This window comes from Sciurus carolinensis, chromosome 12 (assembly GCF_902686445.1).
Source record: "Sciurus carolinensis chromosome 12, mSciCar1.2, whole genome shotgun sequence".
Classification (NCBI taxonomy): domain Eukaryota; kingdom Metazoa; phylum Chordata; class Mammalia; order Rodentia; family Sciuridae; genus Sciurus; species Sciurus carolinensis.
This window is the reverse complement of record NC_062224.1, coordinates 104,920,162-104,947,346: the sequence shown is the minus strand read 5'-3', so window position 1 is coordinate 104,947,346 and position 27,185 is coordinate 104,920,162. Positions and strand designations below refer to the sequence as shown.

General features: G+C 33.5%; 1 protein-coding gene across 1 annotated transcript in view; it reads left to right on the top strand.

Annotated features, from left to right (window-relative positions):
- Positions 1 to 27,185, top strand: part of Xpr1 (xenotropic and polytropic retrovirus receptor 1) — a 203,103-nt gene that overhangs the window by 8,699 nt on the left and 167,219 nt on the right. The window contains exon 2 of the mRNA XM_047521453.1: positions 16,912 to 16,963. Coding sequence (XP_047377409.1) covers positions 16,912 to 16,963 — 52 coding nt within the window. The remainder of the gene's footprint in view (positions 1 to 16,911; positions 16,964 to 27,185) is intronic.

The window sequence follows — 27,185 nt, the reverse complement described above, 5'->3', positions numbered from 1 at the left end:
ATAAGGAGGAAGCTAAAAGTGTTTAAAGCTGTTGACTGTGCTATAGTTAGTTGTGGTCTTAGGCTTATAGGTCATATATCATGGAATGTTAGACCTATAAGAAACTGCAGAGAATATTTCACCCGATTTTTTTTTTTTTTTACCTACATGGGAAATACAGGTTCAAGAGGTTAAGTGAGTCAGTCATGTGGTTTAGTAGGTAACTGAATTAACATAGTCACCCTGGTTCATTTTATTGTGTATTAATTTATAGCATATGTTAGTAGGTTGATAACACAGAGAAACAAACTCTAAATCCATACTGCCTGTGTTCATATTTCAGCTGTACCATCTTATTAACTTAGTGATTTCAAGCACATTAGTTAACTTTTCTGTGCTTCACTTTCCTCATCTGTAAAATGGGAAGAATAATAGTACAGTACTTAAGGGACTGTTGTAAGGATTAAATGAATTAAAATATGAAAAGTTCTTAGAGCAATGCCTGGTATACAGTAAGAGCAGTATATTTGCTCTTAAAGTTATTTCTCATACAGAGCTCAGTGGCATTAGATAATAATTTGTTAACAGTATTATGTGAGAGAAATGGAGCCTCAAGGGTGTTCAGTGTTGATTTTCTTGGAAAATGACTTTATTGATTTTGGCTAATATTTCTGCTTATTTGTGGTGTTTGTTTTAATAAATTGTTCTTGACCTTTTTGTATGTATTAAGAAAACCAGATGAGAATAGTTATGTGGCTGTTGCCCTGGTCTACATTAGTTGTCCAGGTCATTTGTAACTTGTATTCATTTCACTTGCAGCTTGTGTCTTTGTATTCTTTTCTTTAAACTGAGGTGATATTCAGATGTGTATTCTTAAATACAACTTAAGTAAGTTATTGAATTTTGGGGGGATATATAATTTTAGTTCTTTTCAATTTTCTAGTGAAAATTTAATATTTAATTCTAGAATTAGTTTTAGAATTGCAAAAGATCTTCTCACCATCTTTGTTTTACAGATGAATAAATTTTAGAGGGCAAGATATGTGGTCAGTCTTAAAATTAACTGAGAACGAAACCTTGTATAGGAATATTGGCTTACTGCTACTCTTTGCTGAGGCATATCACTGCCATATAAACATTCCTTTGCTTTCAAGTTTTAAGAATGAATTTTCTTTCTAAGACTCAGTAGGAATTTGTATGTTTTGGTAAATGATTGCTCAAATACTCTGCACTAATACATTTATCTGAATCTAATCATCCATTATATCACATTAACAATATAAAATGGTTCTTCTGTATGCTAATTAAAAGACTGAGTGAATTATGAGATTCAGATGCCAATAATGTTATTCTTTACTCACCTACATAAAATTAGCCATTGTTCAATTTTGGTATGGTCACAAGTAGAAACTCATATTAAGTGAGGAGATAGAACTAAGGAATTACGATAAGGCTTGAGAAGTCAGGTAGCAGTGAACAGAAGACCCAGGAGGATTGAAAATGAATTGTCCATTCCTCAGTAGTACACCTGTGTTTGACTTTTGGCCAGGTTACGTGTGTTACATGTGTTACCGCCTATAACCTAAATTGCCAAGCCAATGTCAGGGCAGATATGTCTAGAGAAGATCAGAGTGTGTATTAAACCTGTTTATTAAGTATTCTTGAACATCCCTCTTTTTAAAAAAGACAATAAAACAATCATGATGATAATAGCCACAGCTAATGTTTATTGGGTGCTCTTGTGTGGCAGCCATTTTACATTTAATCCTTACCCTCTAAGTTATCCCCCTTTCAGAAGACCCTGAGTTTTAGACTAAGTTACCCATAGTCACATAGCTAGTAAGTGATAGAGCCCAGAATTCAAACACAGATGTGTTTTATTTCATAGATGGGTTGTTAACATGGTGTTATACTGTTGGAATCATGAAAGGTGGTTAGAGATATGATAAGTGAGGCTTAGTCCTTGTATTAGAGGAGTTCTTAACTTTGGGTGGATTTTTAATCATAGTATACTATGTTTATGTTATGGAGGAATAGCTAATTGATTTTACCCTAGAAAGCAAAGAATTTATATTATAAGTATCTATAGTGGTGGTATGTAAATTGAGTACTAGAGATTGAGTATGATTTTATCACATGGGTAAGAGAGAAAGGGACACTGGGGACAGTCTATACAGAAAGAGTAATATTGAACAAAGTCTTATGTGGAAATATCCATATATAGTTTAGGAAATCTGGTTCAGTGGATATGTTGAGAGCCAGCAGAATAAAGTTGGAAAGGAGCTGGGAAGGATCAAGGGCCTAGAATACCATGTTAAGAAGTTTAAACATTTCCTGAGTATGAACCATAGAGGATTTTAAAGAAAAGATTGGGGAGAGGGATCAATTCAAAATGAGATGTATGATTTTAGTTCTTGGGAGATGCATTGGAGAGATCAAGATCAAAGACAGAAAAACCAAATAGTATATCCAAAGATAATAAAGTCTTAAATTAATATTTTAATCAATTTTGTATGTACTTTTTCACATTTTAAATTTGAAATCAGTTTTTCTTCCAGTTAATGCTATGTCATAGTTTAATTGGTAGACTTTTTTCATTCTTAGAAGCATATAGTACAATGATGTATGTTACTAGTAGCATCATAGATTTGGTGAAATGTGATAGTAATAACATAACACTGAATGATTACTGTGTGTCTGGAAGGTAGTAGTTACTATCATCTAGCATGTAGTACAGCATTGTCACATTAGCAACTCACATGTTTGTTGAATGTGATCCTTACAATAGGCCTATTTATGTAAGTATATAACCTGAGCTACATCCTTAGCCCTTGGATGATACTTTTCAATGTGCTGCCATTCTTATTGTTTTGAGACCTTCCTTTCCCTATGCTTTTGACTCTGATCCCCTACCTCTGCTTGTGTTTCTTTTCTTTTTTTTTTTTTTTTTTAAATCTTAATACTACCTGTAGTGGTCCATACTATTTCATAACTCTGCATGTATCTTTTAATCTATTGTATGTTGCTTTTAGATTTTAGTTGGATTTTAAAAGACTAATATATATTCTGGTTTTATTACTGTTAGATGTAAGACCTTTATGAGCTTCAGAGTCTATCTGTAGAACAGTGTAAATGACCACCTTTCTCAGCAATTGTGATATTGTAGGTAAAATATCTAGCCTATATATTGTAGGCAATGATAGTATGTTATTCTGTTATCAAACCAGGCCAGGCACTTGACTATTATAGGTTTTATCACTGGAATTCTTCTTTATTGTGTTCTGAGGATAGCAACATTGGCATTTGTCTTGCTAGACAAACTCTAGAATACAGTGGAGCTTTCTGAGAGATAATGTTCAGAATCTTCATTGTCCAATATGTGGCCATTAGTTCTGTGACTTTGAAATGCTTGAAATATGGTTAATGAAATGAGGTACTGAATTTTAAATTTTAGCTACTTAAAATTGTAATTTTAATAGCAACATGTGACTAGCAGCTACTGCATACCTCTAAAACTTTGATGGCTTACAATCATGACAAGAACAAATTATCTCAATTTAGTTTACTTTTATTGCTTTCTGTGTATGTGTATATATTTCTTTTCTTGTCTCTCATTCTGGGATTCCTAGCATTTGTGACAGCATTGACCGAGATTCTAGGCCTTTCTATGCAATGCCTGTTCATCTGCCTTGAATCAGCATCTTATTTTTAAAATGTTGGGTAGTGTTTCACAAAAATGAGTTCACCGTTTGCATCAGAATTGGATATGACAAAAGGAGCTCATTGGTGAATGCAGAACACAAGCTGTTCTTTGCTAATTTTCTTCCAGATTTTAAGAGGTTGTGGGCATTGAGACAAAGCATGTGTACTTTTCATTTGAGAAATTTGTCTGGTAATGGTAAGGAAGATAGAATGAACCTTTAGGAATTATGAGATCTTCATATTTGAAGGGAGTAAAGTAACATTAATTTTAACTAAATTTGCTGCTTAAACTGCATTTCCTTCATGTATTGACTGTGATACTTTTAAAAAACCAGTTCTTCTCCAAATCTTGGTTTCCTAGTGCATGAAGTGGGGATAATATTTACCTTGCAAGGTTGTAGTGAGAATTATATGTAATAATATCTGAAATACAAGAAGCCTGACTTACAGAAGATACTTTTTGATAAATTTTATAGTTGTTATTTTGTATCATCAATAAAAATAGCCATAGAAATAACTTTTATATATTTAACAGACATTTGTTTTAGTATGTTGATACTCAGTCTTTTTGTATAACAAAATCCCTTTTTCTGTCATACATTTTCTTGAAAACCAAATAATTGTAAATGGACATTTGGAAATTCATTTGGTATGCTTTGGATATGGTTGGGCCTCAAAAAGGTTTGTGTGTTGGAGGCTTTGTCTCCAATGTGTTGGTTTTGAGATGTTGGAACCCTTAAGAGGTGTGACCTAGAGGAAGGGGTTAAGTTATTGGGGGTTACACTGGAAGGGATTAATGTAAGTTCTTGTAGGATGCTAATTAATTCCTGTGAGAGTGTTGTTATTAAAAGAGAAAGCCAGGCTCCTCCCTGGTCTACTGACTTCCTGTCTCACCACATGATCGTTACCTTTCACATGTGCTCTGATCATGATACTATCTGCCCAGTGTTGTGATGTAACCAGAAGATCCTCGACAGAGCTCAGTAGATACTGATTCCCTGCTCTTGCATCTCCAGCATATTCATTCCTAAGTAAATCCATCTAAATAAATCTCTATTAAAAATAAAGTTCCTACCCTCAGGTATTTTGTTATAGAAACAACTCAGCATTGTCTTAGAAACTACATTGTGACAAAATGAGTCACTTTATTTCATATATTCTAAGAGGCACTTTTCTCTCTTTCATATTCAAACACCTTTAACATTGGAATGCATCTTACAGATGTCATAGTTTAATTGTACATAAAGTAATGATCCACCTTAACAATTAATGATATCTTAGATTTGATTAAATAGTATTTTATTAATACAAACATCTTATATATTGAAATGTAGCATATTTGTAGGAAACATTATTTAGCCAATAGATAATGCTTAGCTTATTAAGGGTTTGCACTTATTTTTGGCTGTGATGCTTTTAAAAAATCTAGTTCATCTCCAAATCTTGGTTTTCTAGTGCATAAATTGGGGATAATATTTACCTTGCAAGGTTGTAGTGTTCTGTTATGATTTAGATGTGAGGTATTCTCCAAAAACTCATGTATGAGACAACGTGAGAAAGTTTAGAGGTGAAAGATTATGTTATGAGAACATTAACGTAACTAATGCATTGATTCACTGATAGGGATTAACTGACTGGTAACTGTAGGCAGGTGGGGTGTGACTGGAGGTAGTGGGTTACTGAGAGTGTGCCTTTGGGTATATATTTTGTACCTGGTGAGCAGAGGTCTCTCTCTCTGCTTCCTGGTCTTCATGGCTTGGAACTGCTTTCCTCCTCCACATCCTTCTGCCATGGTGTTTTGCCTCTCCTCAGGCCCAAAGCAATGGAGTCAGCCATCTATGTATTGTGATCTCTGACAAACCATGAATCCAAAATAATCTTTTCCTCCTCTAAAATAGGTCTTGTCAAGTCTTTTGGTCACATTGGCAAAAAGCGGACTAAACTATGGTCTGACACCCATGGATTAGAAACTATGTTATAGTCATATAGGAAATAACTTGCAGAAACTTTTGATTTTTTTTTTTTCAAAGAAAATGGCAAACTTTACTAAGAACTTTAGGAGAGTGAGTGTTATGTTGTGACAGCTGTTATATTTGAGCAAAATCAACATGCTTTACTAACCTGGATAAACCTTTTAATATGTTAAGGCGGGCTGGAAGGCAAAACATTAAGAACTTCTCTTGTATCTAGCTAATGAAAGAGACTTGAATTTTGTTCAAAAAAGGGAAAATATAAATGAAAATTGGGAGAAATGAGAAAGACTTTGCAATTTAATGTGGAATGAACTGAAAGTGCTATGAAATAATCAATAAAAATAACAACAGCTGACATTTAAAAATTAGCTGAAAAACTGATTTTAGTCATTTAGATTCTACAATAGTAAACTGAGGTTTTTAAACATTTTGAGCTGGTGCTTTGATAGATGCTGTGAATTATAAATGTTGAAGTAACTTTGTTCTCTGTCCTTAGAGACTTCATAGCTGGTACTGTAATAATGTAAGAATGAGCTATACAGATTTAATTAGTACAAAAGAGCATTTTGTTTAAGTTTTATTTTATCATCAGAGTAAGATCCTTTGACAAAGAAAATGCTGATTTAATCTTCTGTCAGATCTGCTCCAGTTTAGGAGTGTGACTATGTGACTTCAAGGACATTTAAGATAAATCATACTATTGGTGCCTTTGACATAATAGGAATGTGATTTTATTATTGCTAAATAAATCACTTGAAATTGTCATAATTTTTCTTTCCATAGTTTTTACTCTTTATAGAAATAAAATTTGAACTATTTTGGCCAAGATCAAAGATGTTGCTTATGATCTAATAACTACAAATATGTTTTCAAATCTAGCCTTATATATTATCTGTTGTTGTATAGCAAGTCATCCCAACCTAGTGACTTAAAACAGTAATAAACATTTCTTGTCTAACAGTTTTTGTGTGGCAAGAGTTTGGGAGCTGCTTAACTGAGTAGTTCTGGGTCAGGGTATTTTGTGAGGGTGGCAGTCAAGATGTTGCTGGGGCTGTACTCATCTTAAAGCCTGACAGGGGTGGAGAATCCAGTTCTAGGATGACTCACTCAGATGGCTTGTGTGTTTGTGCTGGCATTTTTCAAGAGGTCTCGGTTCTTCACCACTTGAATTTTCCTTAAGGCTACTTGAATTTTTCATGGCTGGCTTTTCCCAGAGTGGGTGACTGAAGAGAGAACAAGATGGAAAACAGTGTTTTTTATGAACTAGCCTTGAAAGTCATACTCTAACCATTTCAGCAATATCCACTTTTAAAACATTTATACACCACACCACACACACACACAACACATATATACATATACATATACACACATACATGTATATATATGTAAATGGACATAATACCTTTATTTTATTTTTTTATTTTTATGTGGTGCTGAGGATCAAACCCAGTGCCTCACACATGCTGGGAAAGTGCTCTACCACTGAGTCAAGGACTTCTAGTTGGTAAAATGGGAGTTTTATACCTTTGAGAGTTGTGTTAAGGTAGTGTCTTTAAAATTCTTACAATATCTGATAGTAGGCATTCAATAAAATTAACTAGTGTTACTTTTATTCATCAGTATTTGTGGCCATTATATCCTTAGTTGTCATACATATTCAACCAGATCTAATCTAGCATCTGCCCCTTTGTCCTACTGAAACTTCTTTCTTGAAAGTCACCAGTGAGCAGTGATCCTCAAATCTAATTACCTCTTTTTAATGATCTTGGTCTCTGAACAACTTTGATAGTTTTATATGTCTTCCTTCTTGACATGCTTTTTTTTATCCCCCAATGGCTATTTTAAAAAATTGTGGTAAAATATGTATAACATAAAATTTACCATCCTAGCCATTTTCAAGTGTACAGTTCAGCAGCATAAGTTCATTCATATTGCCTTGGAACCATCACCATCCATCTTTATAACTTTACATCTTGTAAAAAGGTTTTGCCCCTGTTAAACAACAGTCCCATTTCCAACTCCCTTCAGTTCCTGGTAACCACCATTCTACTTGTCTTTAAGATATTGACTTAAGTACGTTATGTAAGTACCAGTCATACAATATTTATCTTTTTGTGAGTGGCTTATTTCATTTAGAATAATGTTCTCAAAGTTCATGCATGTGTGGCATAATGCAGAATCTACATTTTTTAAAGGATGAATTATATCCATTCATCCATTGTTTGTTTGATGCTTAAGTTGCTCCCGTGTTCTAGTTTTTGTGACTAAGACTACTGTAAATATGAATGTACAAATACTTTAGACCCTGCTTTTAATTCCTTGGGTATATACCCAGAAATGAAATTGCTGGATCATATAGCAACTTTTGAAGAAGTTTTTTTGGAAGTACCATTAATATTATATAATATAAAATTATTGGTGTTTCTTTATACCAGTACCATACTGTTTTAATTATTCTAACTTTGTAGTAAGTTTTGAAATCAGGAAGTATAAGTCTTCCACCTTAGTTCTTTCTTTTCAAGATTGTTGTGACTATTCAGGGCCTTTGAAAGTCCATATGAATTTCATGATAGGTTTTTCTGGTTTTGTAAAAAAAAAAAAAAAATCATTGGGATAGATAATTCCATTAAAGTCATAGAATGCTTTTGGTAGTATTGACATTTTAACAATATTAGGTCTTCCAGCCCATGAACCTGGGATGTTTTCCATTTATTTATGTCTTCTTTAATTTTCTTTCAGCAGTGTTTTATAGTTTTCATTGTACAAGTCTTTCACTTCCTAAATGCTTTATTTTATTTTTTGGTACTGTTGTAAATGGAATTATTTTGTTTCCAGATTGTTATTTCAAATTGTTTCCTTTTCAAATTGTTCATTGTTAATATTGAAATGTAACTTATTTTCTAATGTTGACTTTTGTTATCTGCTGTGTTGCTGAAATCATTTATTAGTTCTAACTGTGTGTGTATGTGTGTGTGTGTGTGTGTGTAGTCTTTAGGGTTTTCTACATATAAGATAACTGAAAGAAGATCATTTTACTTTATTCTGACCAATTTGGATGCCTTTTATTTCTTTTCTTGCCTAATTGCTCTGGCTAGAACTTGCAGTACTATGTTGAATAGAAGTAGTGGAAGTGGGCATCCTGGTCTTGTTCCTGATCTTAGAGGAAAAGGTTTCAGTCTTTCTCTTGTACTAATTTATGTAACTCATTCTTACGTTATTATAGCACCAGCTATGAAGTCTGTGAGGACAGAGAGCAATTTCACTTCAACTTTTATAGGCCACAACATCTCACACAGCACAAGTTCAAAATGTTTGTAAACTGCAGACTTTATTATTGCACAATCTAAATGTTTAAAATCAGCTTTTCAGCTAAATTTTTAATGTCAGCTCTTGTTATTTTTATTGAATTATAACATTTCCAGTTCATTAAAAACAGGAAAGTATCCTAATTAGAAGTTATATCCCATGTATGTATACTGTGTCAAAATATACTTCACTGGTATGGATATCCAAAGAGAACAAATGAAAAAAAGAAAAACAGGAAAGGAATTTTAATCATTATAGCTATACATGGAGGACAAGAGGACCAGCATTTCCAGCCCTTTTTTTTTGGGGAGTACTGACATGAGCTCCAAGATTATATAGTTAAGAGGGACTAGAAGTATGCATAGTCAAATCCTCTTGGTCAAATTGTGGTCTGGTTGATCACTATTTCAGGATTGATAACAAAGTTGCCTGGGGAGTAGTTTTGACTCATCACAAGATGTTTATTGATCAAATCTGTTGTTCCTTGAATCCAAGGTGACTGAAAGCAAAGCAGAGGAGACATGCAAAATGAGGCAGAGATACTAGGGTTTTTACATTTGCAGGTCCAAGTTAAGAGTCAGAGTTTTTTTTTTTTTTTTTTTTTTTTTAGCAAAACCAGTCTCTTAAGTCTTTGTTACATTATGAATGATAGAGCATAGATCCCTGACATTTATAGGACAGGGTCCTTTTTGCCTGTGTTTGCACCCTGGTCCAGGAACATGTGCACAGCTGCCTGCCATAGGGTCAGGAGAGAGGAATGAATAGCTTCTGCTGTGCTAAGAGCTGAAATTGACTGGGATTTACTCCAGTTACTTTCTAAAACCTTCAATGATTCTAGAGTTCCAAAATAGTTATGATAGGGCTTGGATTGTGGCTCATTGGTAGAGTGCTTGCCTTGCATGCATAAGGCACTGGGTTTAATTCTCAGCACCACAAATAAATAAATAAATAGTTAAATAATTAAATAAAATAAAGGTGCATCAACAACTAAAAAAATATTTTTAAAAAACCAAAATAGACATGATAGACAGATTCTGTTGTTGAAGTTGTATAGAGAGATCAGTGCTTCCTTCTCCTCCATCTTCTCAGAATCTTTCTTGGAAGTTAGATTTAAAACAATGTTAAGGAAGCGTGCTTCAATGGAGGCAATATTGTAAACAAAGAGAGATGGAGGAAGTATTGAGGTTTCTAAGTAATAATTCATTTTGGCGTGGGAGTCACATTGTAAAATGAAAAAAGTCAAATTGGTAAAATGAAACTGATTTGGAAGATAAACCTGGAAAGGTGTAGAGTGACGACCATTCTGAGGGACTTAATGGCCAGTAAGGACTTTATTTTTGTGACTTTGGGGAAATTCTTGGAAGTTTTGTGAGCAGAAAAATCAGACTAGTGCTTTGGTGTTTTGGAAAGATTGATTTAGCAGCAATTTGTAAGATGTGCAGAGAAATGAAAATTTGTAGATGGGTAAACCAGATAAGAGACTGTTGAAATATTTTAGATAAAAGTATAGAAGAGAATGAATGTAAAGGACATTTTCGTAGCAGACTTGACTGAACCAGATTTGTAAATGCACAAGTGAAAAGAAGAAAAATTTAAGAATGTAAACTCCACTAGGATAGGGACTTTATTTTCCTCATGGTATGTCTCAGCTGTTAGAACACTTGTCACACTGTAAGTACTTTATAATTATTTGTTGTAATGAATGAGACCATGGTGACTGAGAATGTGCATCTGTGATTTGGATACTGGTGATGGCATTAATAGAAATAAAGAACATGGGAACATCAGGTTTTGGGGGGAAATTTTGAACTTTGTGAATTTGTGCTACAAGACATGTAGCTAAGGAAATACATTCAGGGATGTCCCTATGGAAATAGTGAAAACCATGTCAGGGGGTATTAAGGTATATAGTGCAGAAATTTATAAGTGTGAATATAACATGACATTCCAAATGGTTCCTCTTATTACAGATTACATATATTTTATATATTTAATATACATGTAATTTAATAAATTCAATACAATTTAACATTGTAACAACTTCTGAATATTGAATTGCCCTCTTACTGACTGGGTACTTTCAAATGCCATGAACATTTTTAATCATGTATGATATTTATAATACTGTAGACTTTAAATTAATGTACAAAAAACACATTTTTTCAATTCTAATAAGATTATAAGAATTTATGATGTTAAGTTTTTATTGACTTTAAGGATTATTTCTGTCACCAAAACAAAGCTAGATTATTTCTGTTAGGACTAGAAATGAAGATATTAAGATGCTGGTTCTTTGTACAGGACATGTGAAAATGTCCTGCTTTGAGGTTTATAATTTGATTTACAGAACCATCAGGAAAGCATCACTGATATCACTTATCTCGTCATCTGTGTCTGATGTAATTGACTTGCACATTATTCACAGACTACCCAGTATTTCTGGTGAAATAAACATAAAAGGGAATGCAAAAGCAGGAAATAGAAACTGGAAAAGAGATAATTGGAGAATTTTCTGAGGGACTGTAAATCAGCACATAAAATACATATTTTTAAGAATATAAGTTTTATTTAAGGGCTTCATTTGGAAAACTGATTCAGATAAAATGTATCTATAAATTTCATCCCATTGGGAAACATTATTAATGGGTTATGACTACTTTATGAAAACAAATATTACTTGCTGTCCTTCAAATGCCTGTTCATTTTGTCTGTTAACCTACTAGATGATGATGCGCTGACTTTAAATGAATGTTGAAACCATAGGTTAGATATTTTTATTGATGGCGATGATAATATTTATAATATGTTATATATGAGGCTAATGGGGAACTAGGAAGAGGAGATTTGTTCTAACTCTAAATGATCTGTGAAACCCTTCTGTGTTCTGGAAAGGAGATTAGAGATGATCTACTTTGGTTTATTAAAAATTAACAGCATAAGAAATTTATTTTGATGTTCTCATTAAACATATATGTTAAGTTTGAACTATACCCCATTTATACAATAGGTACATTGTACAAAATTTAAATTTTTTTTAGATTGAATAATCTGGTGTCATTAGGAGACCTTGTTATAGAAAGAAAGCATACTCAACTGGAATCTGCATATATTTTTGTTAGGAATCTGTAAGTTTCCTGTGAGAACTTAAAAAAAAATGGTCACATCAGTAATCATCTGAAAATAAAATCGGAACATATTCTAGGTCATCTAGATGATGACTATTTTATAAACTAGCAATGCTGTGATATTGCAGTTTCTATATTTATGCTTCTTGGTGCATATTGGCTCCAGGTGGAACTATACTACTTTGTGAGCAGTTAAGAACTGAGGACTTGGGGGTGTAGCTCAGTTTAAGAATGCTTACCTAGTATTTGTGAGACCCTCCTGTTCCATCCTCAGCCCTGCAACAACATAACTGGTTGAGGCATATGTAATGCATGAGTGATGTATTCCTGCCTAATAGACAACCATAGCCCATGGTATGATATAGTTTGTGGTGTTCAGGTTCTATTATTAGCTAACATTTTGAGCATATTTTACATTCTAGGCAATGTGCTATGTACTCTTTGTTTATGATTGTGAATCAAAGTTAATATGAGAACTGTGTTTAAGAGTTTTTAATCCTTATGATGGATCTATAAGGTATGTGTAATCACTATTCCTGTTTTACAGATGAGGGAATTTAAGTACAGAGATACTAATTTTCTTAAGGTTACACAACTCCTAAGTGTTAAGAGTTGGTTTCATGTACATTGTGTGACTCCAAATCTTCTAACCACTCTGTTGTGCTGCCTCATTGTATGGATAAATGCTTGGAAAATTGTATCACCTCTGACACAAGTAGAATAGGCATTCCAAACTCAAAAGAAGGTGTATTTGTGGCAGTCAGCACGTTTCAGCTGATTGCAGTGGCCTACACCTGTAATTCCAGCCATTTGGGAGGCTGAGGCAGGAGAATCACAGGTTCAAGGACAGCCTCAGCCACTTGGGCACTAAGCAATTTAGTGAGACCCTGTATCACAGTAAAAAATAAAAAGGACTGCAGATGTAGCTCAGTGGTAAACTGCTCCTGAGAACCCAGTACCAGAAAGAAAAAAAAGATTGTATTTAGCAAAACAGCATGTTTTTTTCTTCATGTTAATATTATTGGTTGTATAGTTTTGGTTTTGTGACTATTTTATTTATCTAATTGTAAGATTTTACTGGTTACATGATTGTTATAAGCACTTGGAGTTTTGTCCTAGTTTATGTTTATATATATTTCAGTAACATAAAAATAACTTATCAAGGGATTCAGATATGAAGGATTGCTTTCAAGCCTTGGAACTCAGAAAACAGGAATGCATATGAATTAATATTGATTTATCATGTAAATTCAGAGTTTTATATAAAGTATTAGATTTTCTTAAAGTAAAAATAAAATTAATTGAAGAAACTCTCTTTGAGTTCCCAATGCAGGTAAGTACTCTTGAGTGACCTATAGATGAACAGTCCATAAGTACTAATGTAGACAGTACCTGGGAGGGTTTTTTTCCTTGTTTCTGATGTGGACTGGCTCTTATCACAGACATATAGAGTGGTCCATTTTTGGAGTTTCTCTAGGCAATGTTACTGCTAAAAACATAGATGGTCTCTTAATCAGAGAAAAATGAAGTAGCGAAAAGCAAAATGAGTTGCCAGTGATTTCACTGGAATTTGAATTGAAATTATGGTTCTTTTATAATCAGAATGAAGACTATTGTAATTTTCCTTTTAAAAATTTTAATTTATCTAAATTTAATTTGGTAAGCTTTGTTTTTGCAAATTTAATTATTTTTATTAAATGTCAGAAATTCTATTTAGTGTGCTTTGTGAATCATTTTAAAATTTCTCCAGAGAAGAGCTCTTTTGAATTCAAGGACTATTTATTGAACTCCTACTGTACACAAGTCACTTTGCTTGTTATTGACAGTTTATTTGGTTCCTGTTAGCATTATTTAATTTTGGCACACATTCCTGTTATACCCCACAATAGAAAATCTTCATTCAAACATTTGAGCCTCTGATATTACTTATTGGGATAGATTTATTTATGTAACTCTTCTCTGGCTAGGTTTTTTTGTTCTTTTTCCTTATATTTTTCTACTACTTTTCTTGCTTGTAGAAATTTGTTCTGCATTCAGCAATCTTCTACTCATTACCCTCTTGAAATATCCTGCCAGAGAACAGTAAAATGACCACAGTCTACCTATGTAGGACTTTGATATAAAATTTGAATCGGTGAAACTGAATGAAATAAAGACTTTCGTATGTTTGATAAGATTTTTTTTTTTTTTAGGAATAACTGATTTTAATCTGATAATATTTACAATCTTATAGGACTAAAGTCTGCTTTAAGGTTAGGACAAAAATCACATTGGAAACATTGAAATTTTTATAATGATAATATTAAAATTTATATTTGCTTTTAGCTCCGTGTCTTCAAGTTGGCAAAATCCTGGGCCATTCTGAATATGTTAATAAAGATCATTGGCAATTCCATAGGGGCGCTGGGAAACCTCACCTTGGTGTTGGCCATCATCGTCTTCATTTTTGCTGTGTTGGCACGCAGCTCTTTGGTAAGAGCTACAAAGAATGTGTCTGTAAGATCAATGAAGACTGTTTGCTCCCATGCTGGCACATGAATGACTTCTTCCCACTCCTTCCTGATCGTGTTCCGAGGTGCTGTGTGGAGTGGATAGAGTCCCTGTGGATTGTATCTGATAAGATCTTTAGAAATAACATATTATTTAATCTGGAAGTTAGTGGTCCCTGAGACATAAAACTGTAAAGAAATATTGAGTGTGTATGTAATTGTCTTAAAAGATGTTCCAGATTTTTGTCACTTTCCTGTAGGCTTGATTACAAACAAGTTTAAGAATAAGTGCTTGGTAAAAAAGAGAATAGCTTCAAAATGTAACCTTAGAAAAATTATATTTGACTAATAAAGGTTTCTGAAAAGATAATGGTGTGGTGTAGTATTGTGTGTCACCATATTTAACACCAAATGTGTTACTTTTTTGATAACAACAGCCAGTTCTTCAATAGCAACTGTGTGGACAGTTTGATTCAGTTCAGAAACTACCTACCTTTTGTTAGCGCAGACTCCATAGCTTAGTAAGAGTTCAGCACAAGGCCCCTATTTAAGATGTCAGCCACAAGTGGAGTGCAAATATGGAGATTCCCAGAGCTCTTCCTCAGATTTGATAATTGCCAGAACGAGTCTCACAGGAAAGCACTAAGTCAAACAGATTTATTATAAGGGGACAGTTTAGAAACAAGCTGATAGATGCTGGGCATGGTGGCACATGCCTGTAATCCAGTGGCTCGAAGGCTGAGGCAGGAGGATCGAGAGCTCGAAGCCAGCCTAAGCAAAAGCAAGGGCACTAAGCAACTCAGTGAGACCCTGTCTCTAAATAAAATGCAAAAATAGGGCTGGGGATGTGGCTTAGTGGTTGAGTGCCCCTGAGTTTAATCCCTGGTAACCACCCCTCAACCCCTGGGGAAAAAAAAAAAAAAAAAACCAACTTCATAGAAGAGATGCATAGTGCAAGGTATAAGACTGAGAATGGCATAAGGGCTTCCATGCACTCTTGTAGCCTTGATGTGTTCGCAAACCTGGGAAGCTCTGTGAACCTTGATGTTCAGAGGCTTTTATTGAGGTTTTATTTTACAGACATGAAATCATTTCAGTTGGTGATTAACTCCATCTCTAGCACCTCTTCCTTCTTCAGAAGTTTGGTGGTGGGGCTGAAGTTGTAATTGTAACATTCTAATCACTTGTTTTTTTCTGGTGACCAGTCCCTATCCTGAAAATATCTGGGATCCCCCCATTGATCCATTTTCATTAGTAAAACAGTGCATTCCAAAGGTTTTAGGGGCTCTGGGCTAGGAACTGGACACAAAGACCAATTATTTATTTTTATTACACCACAGTTGTATTACTATATTGCCTCTTTCTTTCTTTTGGTGTTTATGTTCTTTATGATTAACTGTACACCAGTGGTTCTAAGAGGGGTGATTTCCTTCCCAGGGGACATTTGGCAATCTCAAAACTGAGAGGTGAGGGTTGTTACTGGTATCTAGTCTATCTCTAGTCATGAGGGATGCCACTAAAACCCTACCCTCAAGAATTAAAGGTCAAGGAATCCTGCTTTGGATCATTTTGGGAATTGTCAGTGTTTAGATTGAAAGCAGTGGTACTGGATAAAGTCACTAAGCTTTTGACTAATCTCTCAGCCTTGGAGCCTTGTCTACTCATTGACTGAGCCATTTTGATTCATATGGAAAACTACTATTCACTCCTTTCCCCAACTACTTGTTGAGAGAGCAAACTGCAACTATTCAAATCATTTAAATATGGTTGTTAACTAAAAAGAAAACTATAAAATCATTACTATCTGTATAGTTTAAACTGTTTTGAGGACTTTACAGAGCTCCACTGGAAAGTATTTGTATACAAGATGAAGAGTGTTTTGGAGATACGTTGCATACCAATGTGAATATACTTAATACTACTGAACTGTACACTTAAAAATGGTTAGGACATTGAATTTTATGTTATGTAAATGTTACTCCCCACCCAAAAAACCGTATTTTTATCCAGTTCTTCATATTTTCTGATGCCAGGACTTTTTTGTTCTCAGTTTCTTTCACTCTTTTTTCTTACTGTAAAGGGTTTATGATCTTTCAGTGATTTTTCATTCTTTCCAAGTGCCCTTTAATTTTAAAGTGTAAAAATGGCTCTCCTCTTAAAGACTGGACAATATGAATGGATTATTAAAGGTTAATTGATGTATTTTGCTAAATTCTCAATTTAAGGAACTATAGGTAGTCATTATCTGGATATTGAAAAAAGAAGTCTTTAGCTTCAGGTGCTTTCATGTAAAGTTTACTTATTTCATGTATTGCTTTTCTTTCTTTCTTATAGGCTTTCAAGGATATGCTGTATTCAGCTCAGGACCAGGCACCTTCAGTGGAAGGTAAGATGAATTACCCTTTAGGTTTAGTGACAGAAAAGCTTTTTTAAAGGAAAGCTGTTATTAACAGGAAAGTGTGAAACCATATAACTTTTCCTATTGTTCTTTTTGCTTTTGGTAATGTGATTATTTTATGTTTAAGCCAAGTTTTTTTTGTTCTAACTCACATTTTTGTAATTTGTGCCTTCTGGGACCAAGTTAAGTTACATGGCTAAATAATGATAGGGTTACTGTTGCTCAATTTGTCAACAAAAAGAGAATTTCAGAAGTTAAACCTAAGAGATGCATAAGACTTTTCTATGTATTGATTTTTACCTCTTTCTCTAAATGTTATCTTTGAATAAAATTTTTAATTGGACATTTCCTTGAATCTCTGTATTTTTAAAAAGTTAGAGTTTTATAAACATTACTTTGGATAATACTAGACTATTTAACTTGGTTAAAAAAAAAGCTAATTTTATATTTCAATAAATAAATTGACCAAGTGCACATAGTTTTTACACCAATATAAAATTGAGAAACACTAAGCTGAACCATTGTTAAGTTGGAGGACTTTCCATATCATATCTTCTCTTTTCTGTTTATTATCATACATAGAAATAATCAATTCTGTATCATGAAAAAAAATCTTTACAACTTCTCTAAATAAAATGAAATATTTAGTTATAAACCTTATAAATATGCATAGAATTGGTATACTGACAATTATAAATTACTGATGTAAAAAAAATAACAAAAACCTAATAAGTGGAGACCTGTCATGTAACTGGAGAGGAGGATTCAATGGTAGATGTGGTTCTCCCCAAACCAGCCTACAGTTTACAGTACATTTCAAATCCCAGCATATTTTTATAGACAGAAACAAGTTTATTAAAAACTAGGGGGTAATGCTGGGGAGTGATATTAGCCAAATTTTATTATATATTGTGTGCATGTATGAATATATAATAACAAATTTCATCAATATGTACAACTATAATGCACCAATACAAAATGAGGAAAAAAACATAATAATAGAAAATTTTCCATTTTTTTTGCTTTTTTTTGTGAGGGTGAGGATTGAACCCAGGAGTACTCTACCACTGAGCTGCATCCCCAGCCCTATTTTGTATTTTATTTGGGACTGGGTCTCAGCACCTTGCTTTTGCTGAGTTGGCTTTGAACTTGTGATCCTCCTGCCTCAGCCTTCCAAGCCGCTGGGATTAAGGCGTGTACCACCAAGCTCAGCTTTGTTAGGATGAAGAAAATTAGATCATTCATTCATTGTTGATAGGAATAAAAAAATCGTACAACTACTCCAGAAAGTATTTTCCAAAATCAACATGTAATAGCATTTGTTCTTTTCAGCATTCATCACAAAGGAGTGAAAACTTATGTTTAATAAAAATCTATATGTTCATACCAACTTTCTATAAAATACCTCTAAATGGAAAAGAAAAATCCTGAATTTAAAAAAATAAATAAATTGATTTCTGATAATATTATTACTCTACATAGTTCCCAGAAGCATTGGGAAAGGCTTATAGAATTAGATAAACTATATTAGGTAGCAATAGGTAGAGAGCTTAAAATGAAGATAAAGTGAAGACGAAATAATGATAGATTAGATAACATCAGTTCCTGGAAGAGAAAAAGAATATCAGGTTAAAAACTAAGGAAATCTGAATAAGTGATGGACTTTAATAATAAGGTACCATTATTGGATCATTAATTGTGACGAATGTATCATATTCTTGTAAGATGTTAATGATAGGGGAAACTGGGTGGAGAACATATGGGAACTCTGCTATCTTTGTAATTTTGTGGTAAATCTAAAACTATGCTTAAGTAAAGACTTCATTTAAAAATAGATATGACTTAAATAGTTGTAAGAAGCTAATTGTAAATTTAACTGAATTTTCTAGAGTTCAGAAGATAGAGGAGAACATGATTTCAGAATTTACATAATGGGGTCTGGGGTTGTGGTTCAGTGGTAGAGTACTTGCCTGGCATGTGGGAGGCACTGGGTTTGATTCTCAGCACCACATATAAATAAATAAATAAAATAAAGGTCCATTGACTACTAAAAAAAAAAAAAAATTAAAAAATGTGTAAGGTCCCGGATTACATTCTCAGAACTGGGTGGGGGGCAGTTATGATAAAACTATTCCTTAAAATTTTTTCACATAAGGTAAATTTATACCAGCTCCTCAGGAAAGGTCAACTTTTACTTGAGATTTAAGAAAATTCTTCCTCTGGTTTGTGTGATAATAGTATCTTCAATAACAGTTTTACAAAAAACATGCAAGAAGGCTGCCTTCTTGCAGTCCAAAGAGATAATATAAAAACTTACTGTGACCTGAACATTCCTAATCTGGTCCTGTGTCCATCTCTCACTTTGTGCATTTCTTCCCTGTTTGCTAGGATCCTATCACATTGCTTTTCTTTTGTACCTAATCAGGCCTAACTTGCCCTTGCATAAGACCTTTGCTTTGTCCCACTCTTGATAATTATTAGAGCATTCATGGCTATGTCCTTCATGAGGCCTTCTGAATACCCAGTCTAATGTAGTCAGTCACTCAATCATATTATAGTACAGTACCCTGTTTCATTTATTTTTTTTTCATAGCCTTTGCCACTTTCCGATCTCTTCTGTAGGTATGTATGCATGTTTTCAGATTGATTTAGTAATTCTCTGTCTCTCTGGAATATAAGTGTCTTAAGACTAGGGATTTTGTCTTGTAACGGTTTCATATTAGTGTCCCAAAGAGGCATGAAGTTTACATATTTACTTCTTAGCATATCAATAAGTAGGAATAAAAATGCATTCTTACCTTCATTCTTACTTGAAACCAAAGTATTTTTATTTAAAAAAAAGTAAATTAACCTAACTTCTTTGTGTCACTTAAAAATTTTTTTTTTACTTAAAAATTCTCCTGATCTATCACTTTTAGGTGTAGCATTTTACTTGCTGATTGAATGGCTAAACATATTATTGCTGAACCTGTAATTTTAAAAGGTAGTATTCTTTAAGATGAGTGGAAAGTAGATGATGTGAGATCACTAGTTTTAAAGGTTTTGTGTTTTTGTGGCATTGTGTTGTTTGATGCCCAACCATGCTGATAAACCTTATTTATAACCTTTGAGGGATGTGTTTTTTTATAATACACTAAACTAATTTCTCATGTTTTCCTTTCAAAGATAAATGATTTGAAAGATCATAGGTGAGCTGTTGGAGGATTTTTTTGTATGTATTTACTCAGTTGAATAAATTTTTGATACTATTTGAAATAAAATAGAAAGACTTACTGTTTGAGGTGGAGATATAGCTTTATAGTACCACACTTGCCTAGCCAGTGCAGGCCCTGGGTTCGATCCCAGCACTGCCAAAAAGAAAAAATAAAAAAGACTTATTGTTTGATAGTTTTTCTTTTATAGTTTGCTTCTTGCCATTTCTTCCTTAGTTTTTCCAGCTCTCCCCCCAATTAAAAAAAATGTTTTCAGTGTAGATGGACATGATATCTGTCTTTATTTTGTATGTGGTGCTGAGAATTGAAAACCAGTGCCTCACATGTGTGAGGCAAGCCTCTACCACTGAGCCACAACCCCAGTCCCCCTAATCTTGAATATAGGATTTTTGGGAACATTTTTACTTAGTTCTTCTGTTTATTCTCCTTGGTTAGCAGATGTCTTACAGTTTTCCTGAGCTCATTAGATTCAGCTTTTAGTGACCCTGAAGATGAAAGTAGGCTTGTAAATAATTCATTCTGATTATATGCTTGAATGACAGAGTCCACTCCAGGCTTCTACTTCACCTCTGTCCCCAGATCTTTGTTGTTTAACAAATATGAGTTTTTTTTTTTCTTTTTTTAAATTCTGGAGAATGGAGGGTTGAATTGCATTTCTGAAATTCATGAAGTAGTTTTTGCATGTATAGGATTACTGTTAAATATGTACATACATAATACATTACCTTTTCATGTTAGCTATAATCTTGTCTTCTCTCCCCAGTTTTTCCATTTTAGGCTGCATCATTCTCTCAGAAACATTTTTTATGACTTTTCTCACCTAAAAATAAAAACATTGATATTTTTAATATGGAAAACTGTATTAATTTGCTACATTTTAACTGGGCAACTGTAAAGGGTAGCTTTTCCAAGTTTTCTATTAGTGTTTTGCTGGTATGGTGTCTTAGCCATTTATTGTCTCTTTAAAAAATCCTTCTGCTTGAAGTGGTTTAATGTTTCATGAGAAGACTATACCAGGGATTGGTAATGAATTTAACCGCTAAAATGAAACTTATCTTTAGTCACTGCAACTTTGTTTTGAGAACCATAAAGAAATATAGATGGCTAAAAGTGGAAGAGCTGAACTAGCAAGGTAATTGTCATTTCTTTAAGAATGGCATATTTCCTTTCATTAACTTCCTGTAAAAGGGATGAAAACACCTGATTGATATTTGAAGTCATGTAATGGAGTTATTTCTGAAGGGTGTGCCTTATTGATCCTTGTTACATGTTTATGCTGGAAAAGGATTTCATTTTCATTTGTATTGTGGAAATGACAGTTTGTAGATAACAAGGATTATTGCCTTAAAAAACAGATTTGTGTATTCTTTAAAGATATTGCCAACCCCAGTGTAGTTCACTAACAGGAACTAAAGAACAAATAGCATTATTATTTGAGTAGAAGACATATCTACTTCACTTTCATAGAGAATGAGATATAATTTAATGCTCATTCTTAGATATTAGATGATAATAGAAATATTAAAATTATATTATAAAAATAAATACAACCTAGAGTAGTGTGCAGATGGAAAGCTGGAGGAAATGAATTGCTTTGAATACAGGCTTATAATTTTTCTTTGTGATACTGGAGAACACTTAGTATCTTCAATGTTTAAAATTTTCACTTGTAAAAATTTATAACTTATAAAATCACTAATTATCAGAGTGCTATTTCTTTTATTAAGTTTGAGGGAGGGAAGGTCATGAAATAAAGAAGGGATAACTATAAAACATTAAATTATGAAACAAGCTGGGACAGTGGTGCATACCTGTACTGCCAGCAGCTCAGGAGGCTGAGGCAGGAGGATGGAGTTTGAAGCCAGGCTCAGCAAAAGCAAGGTGCTAAGCAACTCAGTGAGACCCTGTCTCTAAATAAAATATAAAATAAGGCTGGGAATGTGGCTTAGTGGTCGGGTACCCCTGAGTTCAATCCCCAGTACCTACCCCCTTGCAAAAAAAAAATCACAACACCAGAAAGCTCTGGGAATTACTGGTTGTTGACTCTCAGCTGTAGAGAAAAAGATAACATATCATATGAATGAATCTGATAATTTCAGGTAGAATTTCCTAACCCAGCCATTAGAAAGCTAGAACAATTGTTTAAGCTTAAAGTTGGTGAAATTTAAAGTAAGAGTAGTTCCTCTTTGGACTTTCATTTTCCTTTGATAAGGTTACCTTAGGTGTTTGATCAAGAACAGTGAATAAAGGTAGAAAGGAGCAGAAGTTATAACTGGTGAATAGTTTTCCAGCACTAGGTATATATTATTCAGTAAAGAAAAATTCCTTCCCTCAAATTATTATACTCAAAAAATTATTTATTAGAGCAACAACTTCTATTGAGGCAATACAAAGAATGAGGTGGTCAATAATAAAAAAATGGGGAATCCCTTGTGTTAGTTTCCTGTGGCTAACATGAAAGTTTTCCATGAACTTGATGGTTCATGGAACAATAGAAATTTATTGTCTCAGAATTCTAGAGGCCAGAAGTCTGAAAATAAGGTAGGTATAGGACTGCCCTCTCTCTGGAATTCTGGTGGAGAATCTGTTTTTGACCTCTTCTAGCTAAAAGGGTGCTGGTTTCCTTGGCATGTGAACACTTAAGTTCTGTCTGTGCTTTTTCCCTTTGCCTTGTTCTCTGTTCTCCTCTGTATATATGGGGACATTTGTCATTAAATTTAGGGTTTACCCAGATCATACAGGAGTTAGGAATCTCAAGATCCATAACTACATTGCCAGAACCCCCTTTCCACAGTTATAGCATCATATGTTCTAGGAATTTGACATAGATATCTGTTTTGGGGCTACAGATGGCTTTTTTTTTTTTTTTTTTTTTTTTTTTGCCTGCCAAATCTTGAAATGTAAGTTAAAAATTAAAAAAAAAAATTTTTTTTCTTCAAATTGTGAACCAGTTAGAGATCCATATGAGCATTACTGTCCATTCTTTTGTGAAAAGAACAGTCAAATGGTGTCAAGGAGAAAATTCAGGTATAACTCCTAGAAATGAAATAGACTAGTCACTATTGAAAAGCTACAGTGCATAAAATATTGTAAAAAAGTTTATTTGTCTCTAACAAGAGTCACTTACAAAGTATTCCATCCATATTTTCCCTTAAGTTCTTTGTTTTCATTATCTTTTCTGGGCGGCGGGGAAGCAAACTTCTTCCTCGTATAGAGGTTTAAATGCTTACTCCCATCAATTTAAAAAAAATATGGAAAATTTTAAAGACAGGAAAGTACAGAGTTTTAACCAGTATTGATACAAGAGCTAATCTTGTTTAACCCATCATCATCATCATCATCATCATCAGTATTTTGCAGTGCTGAGGATCAACCCACCCACCTCCTGATGGTTTCGAAGCAAAATCCAGAAATTATATCATTTTATCTGCAAAGATTTTAGAATTTTTTTTAAAGGAGAGTCCGTCCTCCCCTAATTACAAAAATACAATTACCACATTTTAAAAAATTAACAATAGTTGCTTATGGTGGCTAAATATCTGACAGGGTTCCTAGTTTCCTAATAATTTTATATATATCTTAAGATTTATTAGTTTAAATAGGGACTCAGAAGATCATCTATAATATATTATGATTGGAAGGTCTCTTAATTTTCTGTTGATTTGTATTAGCATCATCAAATATGGTAGCCATTAGTCACATGTAGCTATTTAAATTATTAAAATGAAAATGAAATATTCTAGCCCCCATTCAACCTACCCACATACCAAGTGCTCAGAAGCCACATGAGGTTGGGGTCTCATATTGGGCAGTACAGATCCAGGTCTCTGATCACAGTAAGTTTTATTGTTAGAGCCAGTAGGTTTTCCCTTCAACTCTTTTTCTTACATGTTTAATTTTTCTTTAATTTTTAAAATTATAGTAATAATTAATATTGGTATAACAAATTGACTTTTTTTTTCAAATCTACCAGAGTGTGGATTTTGTTGATTACACTGCTGTGGTGTATGTACCATGAATTTGTATTTAAATTTATAGGCTTGATCCAATGCTGACTAAATTTTATGTACATATTTTTTGCCCCAGAGAACCCTGTATGGGTGCCAGTGTGTACTTCATCAGGAGGGGCATATGTATTTTTTATAAGTAAAAATCAGGTTTTCTCTCTGTCATGCTACTGACTATTGATGATTGTTGCTTACCATTAAAACCATTAACTCATTAGGATTATAAAATGTTTATATTTTAATGTACATGTGTCCATTAGTCAGAATTCTCCTGTGAAGAGCAGTTTCCTTTTTGTCAGTGGTTTCATTACTCTTAAGTATAGGTTGTATGGGAAAGGTAAGGTAAATGCTTATTTCTTTTATTTACAGTTTTCAAAATAATGTTGATTCTTTAAAGTATTTTAATAAATTTATATGTTTAAGCATATTTGGTATGTTTTGGTCCAGTGCTGTTTTATCCCTATTCATGATCAAATTCTCAACTTTTCTTCAGATGGTTTTCTGGGTCTTTTTGATAGTAGTCTTTTATAAAAAGCTTTTCTTGGTGGGTGCGGTGGTGCACACCTGTAATCCGAGCAATTTAGGAGACTGAGGCAGGAGGATCACAAGTTCAAAGCCAGCCTCAGCTAATTAGTGAGACCCTAAACAACTTAGTGAGACCCTGTCTCAAAATAAAAAAAATAGAAAAGGGCTGGGGATGTGGCTTAGTGGTTAAGTGTCCCTGGGTTCAACCCCTGGTACCAAAAATAAAGCTTTTCTCTCTGATATGACAAAAATTTCCAGACTAATCATATGCATCTCCAATCTGGGACCTATCTTAGTCCTTCTGTGTTTTACCAGTTAGTCTTACTTCCTTTAGAAGCCACATAATGGGCACTGCTTTGGAAGTGTCATTGCTACTGGATTATTTATTGTTTTAGACTTTCTTTTTAATTGGACAGAAATGCATGCATATATACCTGCACATGCATGCTTACACACACACACACACACACACACACACACAAAGATAAGCATATATGTAATTAAAGATAAAATACATCATTCTGTATAGCTTGGATTTTTAATAAATATGTTTTGGATTTGAATAAGTGCTCTAGCTAAAATGTTATGATGCTTAGGATTAATAATGTTTTTAGGCATGGCAACCACAAATACAGCTCTTCAGGATTAGAGTGTTGAGGGTGAGGAATGTATATTGATTAAAATTTCATTTTCTTAGTTGAAGGTTGAGAGGGGAAGCATTGTTTATCACCTAGGAGATTGAGTGCCAATTTGTGGCTCCTGAGAAATTGACCTGCTATGCACTTGTTTCGAGAGATGCAATCAGTGAGATTGGAAAAGGAAATTGAATTTATATTGGTGTGTTATCACATGCAATTAATTTTACATATACACCCGAGGCACATGAATCTTATTTGAGATTGAAATGTCTGCAACCATTGGAAATCCAGTGTTATTAAATACATTAATAGTTTCTGTTGTTTCACAATTGCTGTGTAATTCTAAAATATTTTCATATTCGGATATTCACAAGTGAATCTTTTGGTTCAGTGCTGTTTTATCCCTATTCATGATCAAATTCTCTGCTTTTCTTCAGTAGTCTTTTATTATACTATAATGATAGTAAGAAAATGAAGTAGCTAATTTGTGCATTCCTTTAAAAGTAGGTCAGAATAAATAATTTATATCGTGAAATTTATTTTGTTTCTATTTTTTATGTTAGAAATACCGAAAAATATAGAACTCTTGCATGCTAGTAAAAAAATGTGTTGTCATCTTTCCAAAGACACTGATTCATTTTCACTTAAGGGAAATATGATGTGATTGACTTATTACAGGAAATAAATGAGGTAAATAAGTTTAAAACAGAGAGGAACTTTTAAGAACACAAAAGTAACATACCATATTAGGTAGATAGCCTCAGAAATAGTTTATTCATAATGACCATAAAATAATCTTTATAAATGAAATAGTAAGAGAATGCTTAAAGGAGGAGATGGGATTTGAATTTTTTTTTATGAACACAGTTATGTTTTTCTTTCTGTGGAAAATTGTATTATAAAATCATTACCTCTAAAGAAACAGTCACAATATAACAATATAATTTGACCAATATCATTCCCTACTGTTTCCCCTTTCCCTGTCCTCCTCCCTTCCCCTGGTCCCTTTTCTCTCCTCTACTGTTCTTCCTTCAATTTTCATGAGGTCCTCCCGCCACCTTTCTTTGCCTTTTTCCTCTCAAGCTTCCACATATGAGAGAAAATGTACAGCCCTGGACCTTCTGAGTTTGGCTTATTTCACTTAACATAATGTTCTCAAGTTCCATCTGTTTTCCTGCAAATTATGTGATTTTATTACTTATGACTGAGAAAAACTCCATTGTGTGTATATGTGTGTATATATATATATATATATATATATATATATACCATATTTTCTTTATTCATTCATGCGTTAATGGACACCTAGTCTGGTTCCATAGTTTGCCTGTTGTGATTTTGCTGCCATAGACTTGGGTATGCATGTACCACTATAGTATGGTGACTTTAATTCTTTAAGATAAATACCAAGATGTTATAGCTGGGTCATATGGTACTTCCATGCCTAGTCTTTGCAGAAACCCATATACTGATTTCCATAGTGGTTGTACTTGCTGAAGGAGAGGACCTTCTAGGACAGAGAAACAATGGAACAAAGCCAAAGGGGTACAAACACATGAGACATTCAGGGAGAATTTATTAGAACACTTTAAATGAGCAGAGAACTATTATAGGAGAATAGTGAACGTTAAGTATATGAGGCCAGGTTTCCAAGGGCCTTAAATAATTTAAGAAGTTGAACTTTATTTGGTAAACTAGTGTACTCTAACTTTTGGGGTTATTAGTTTAATGCAGATGGAATTTAGACACTTTTGTAAGTTCTTTGTATTCTTAAATCCTTAAGCTTGGTGCTGTCTTGCAATGATTTCACAGAGGATTGCAGACTTCA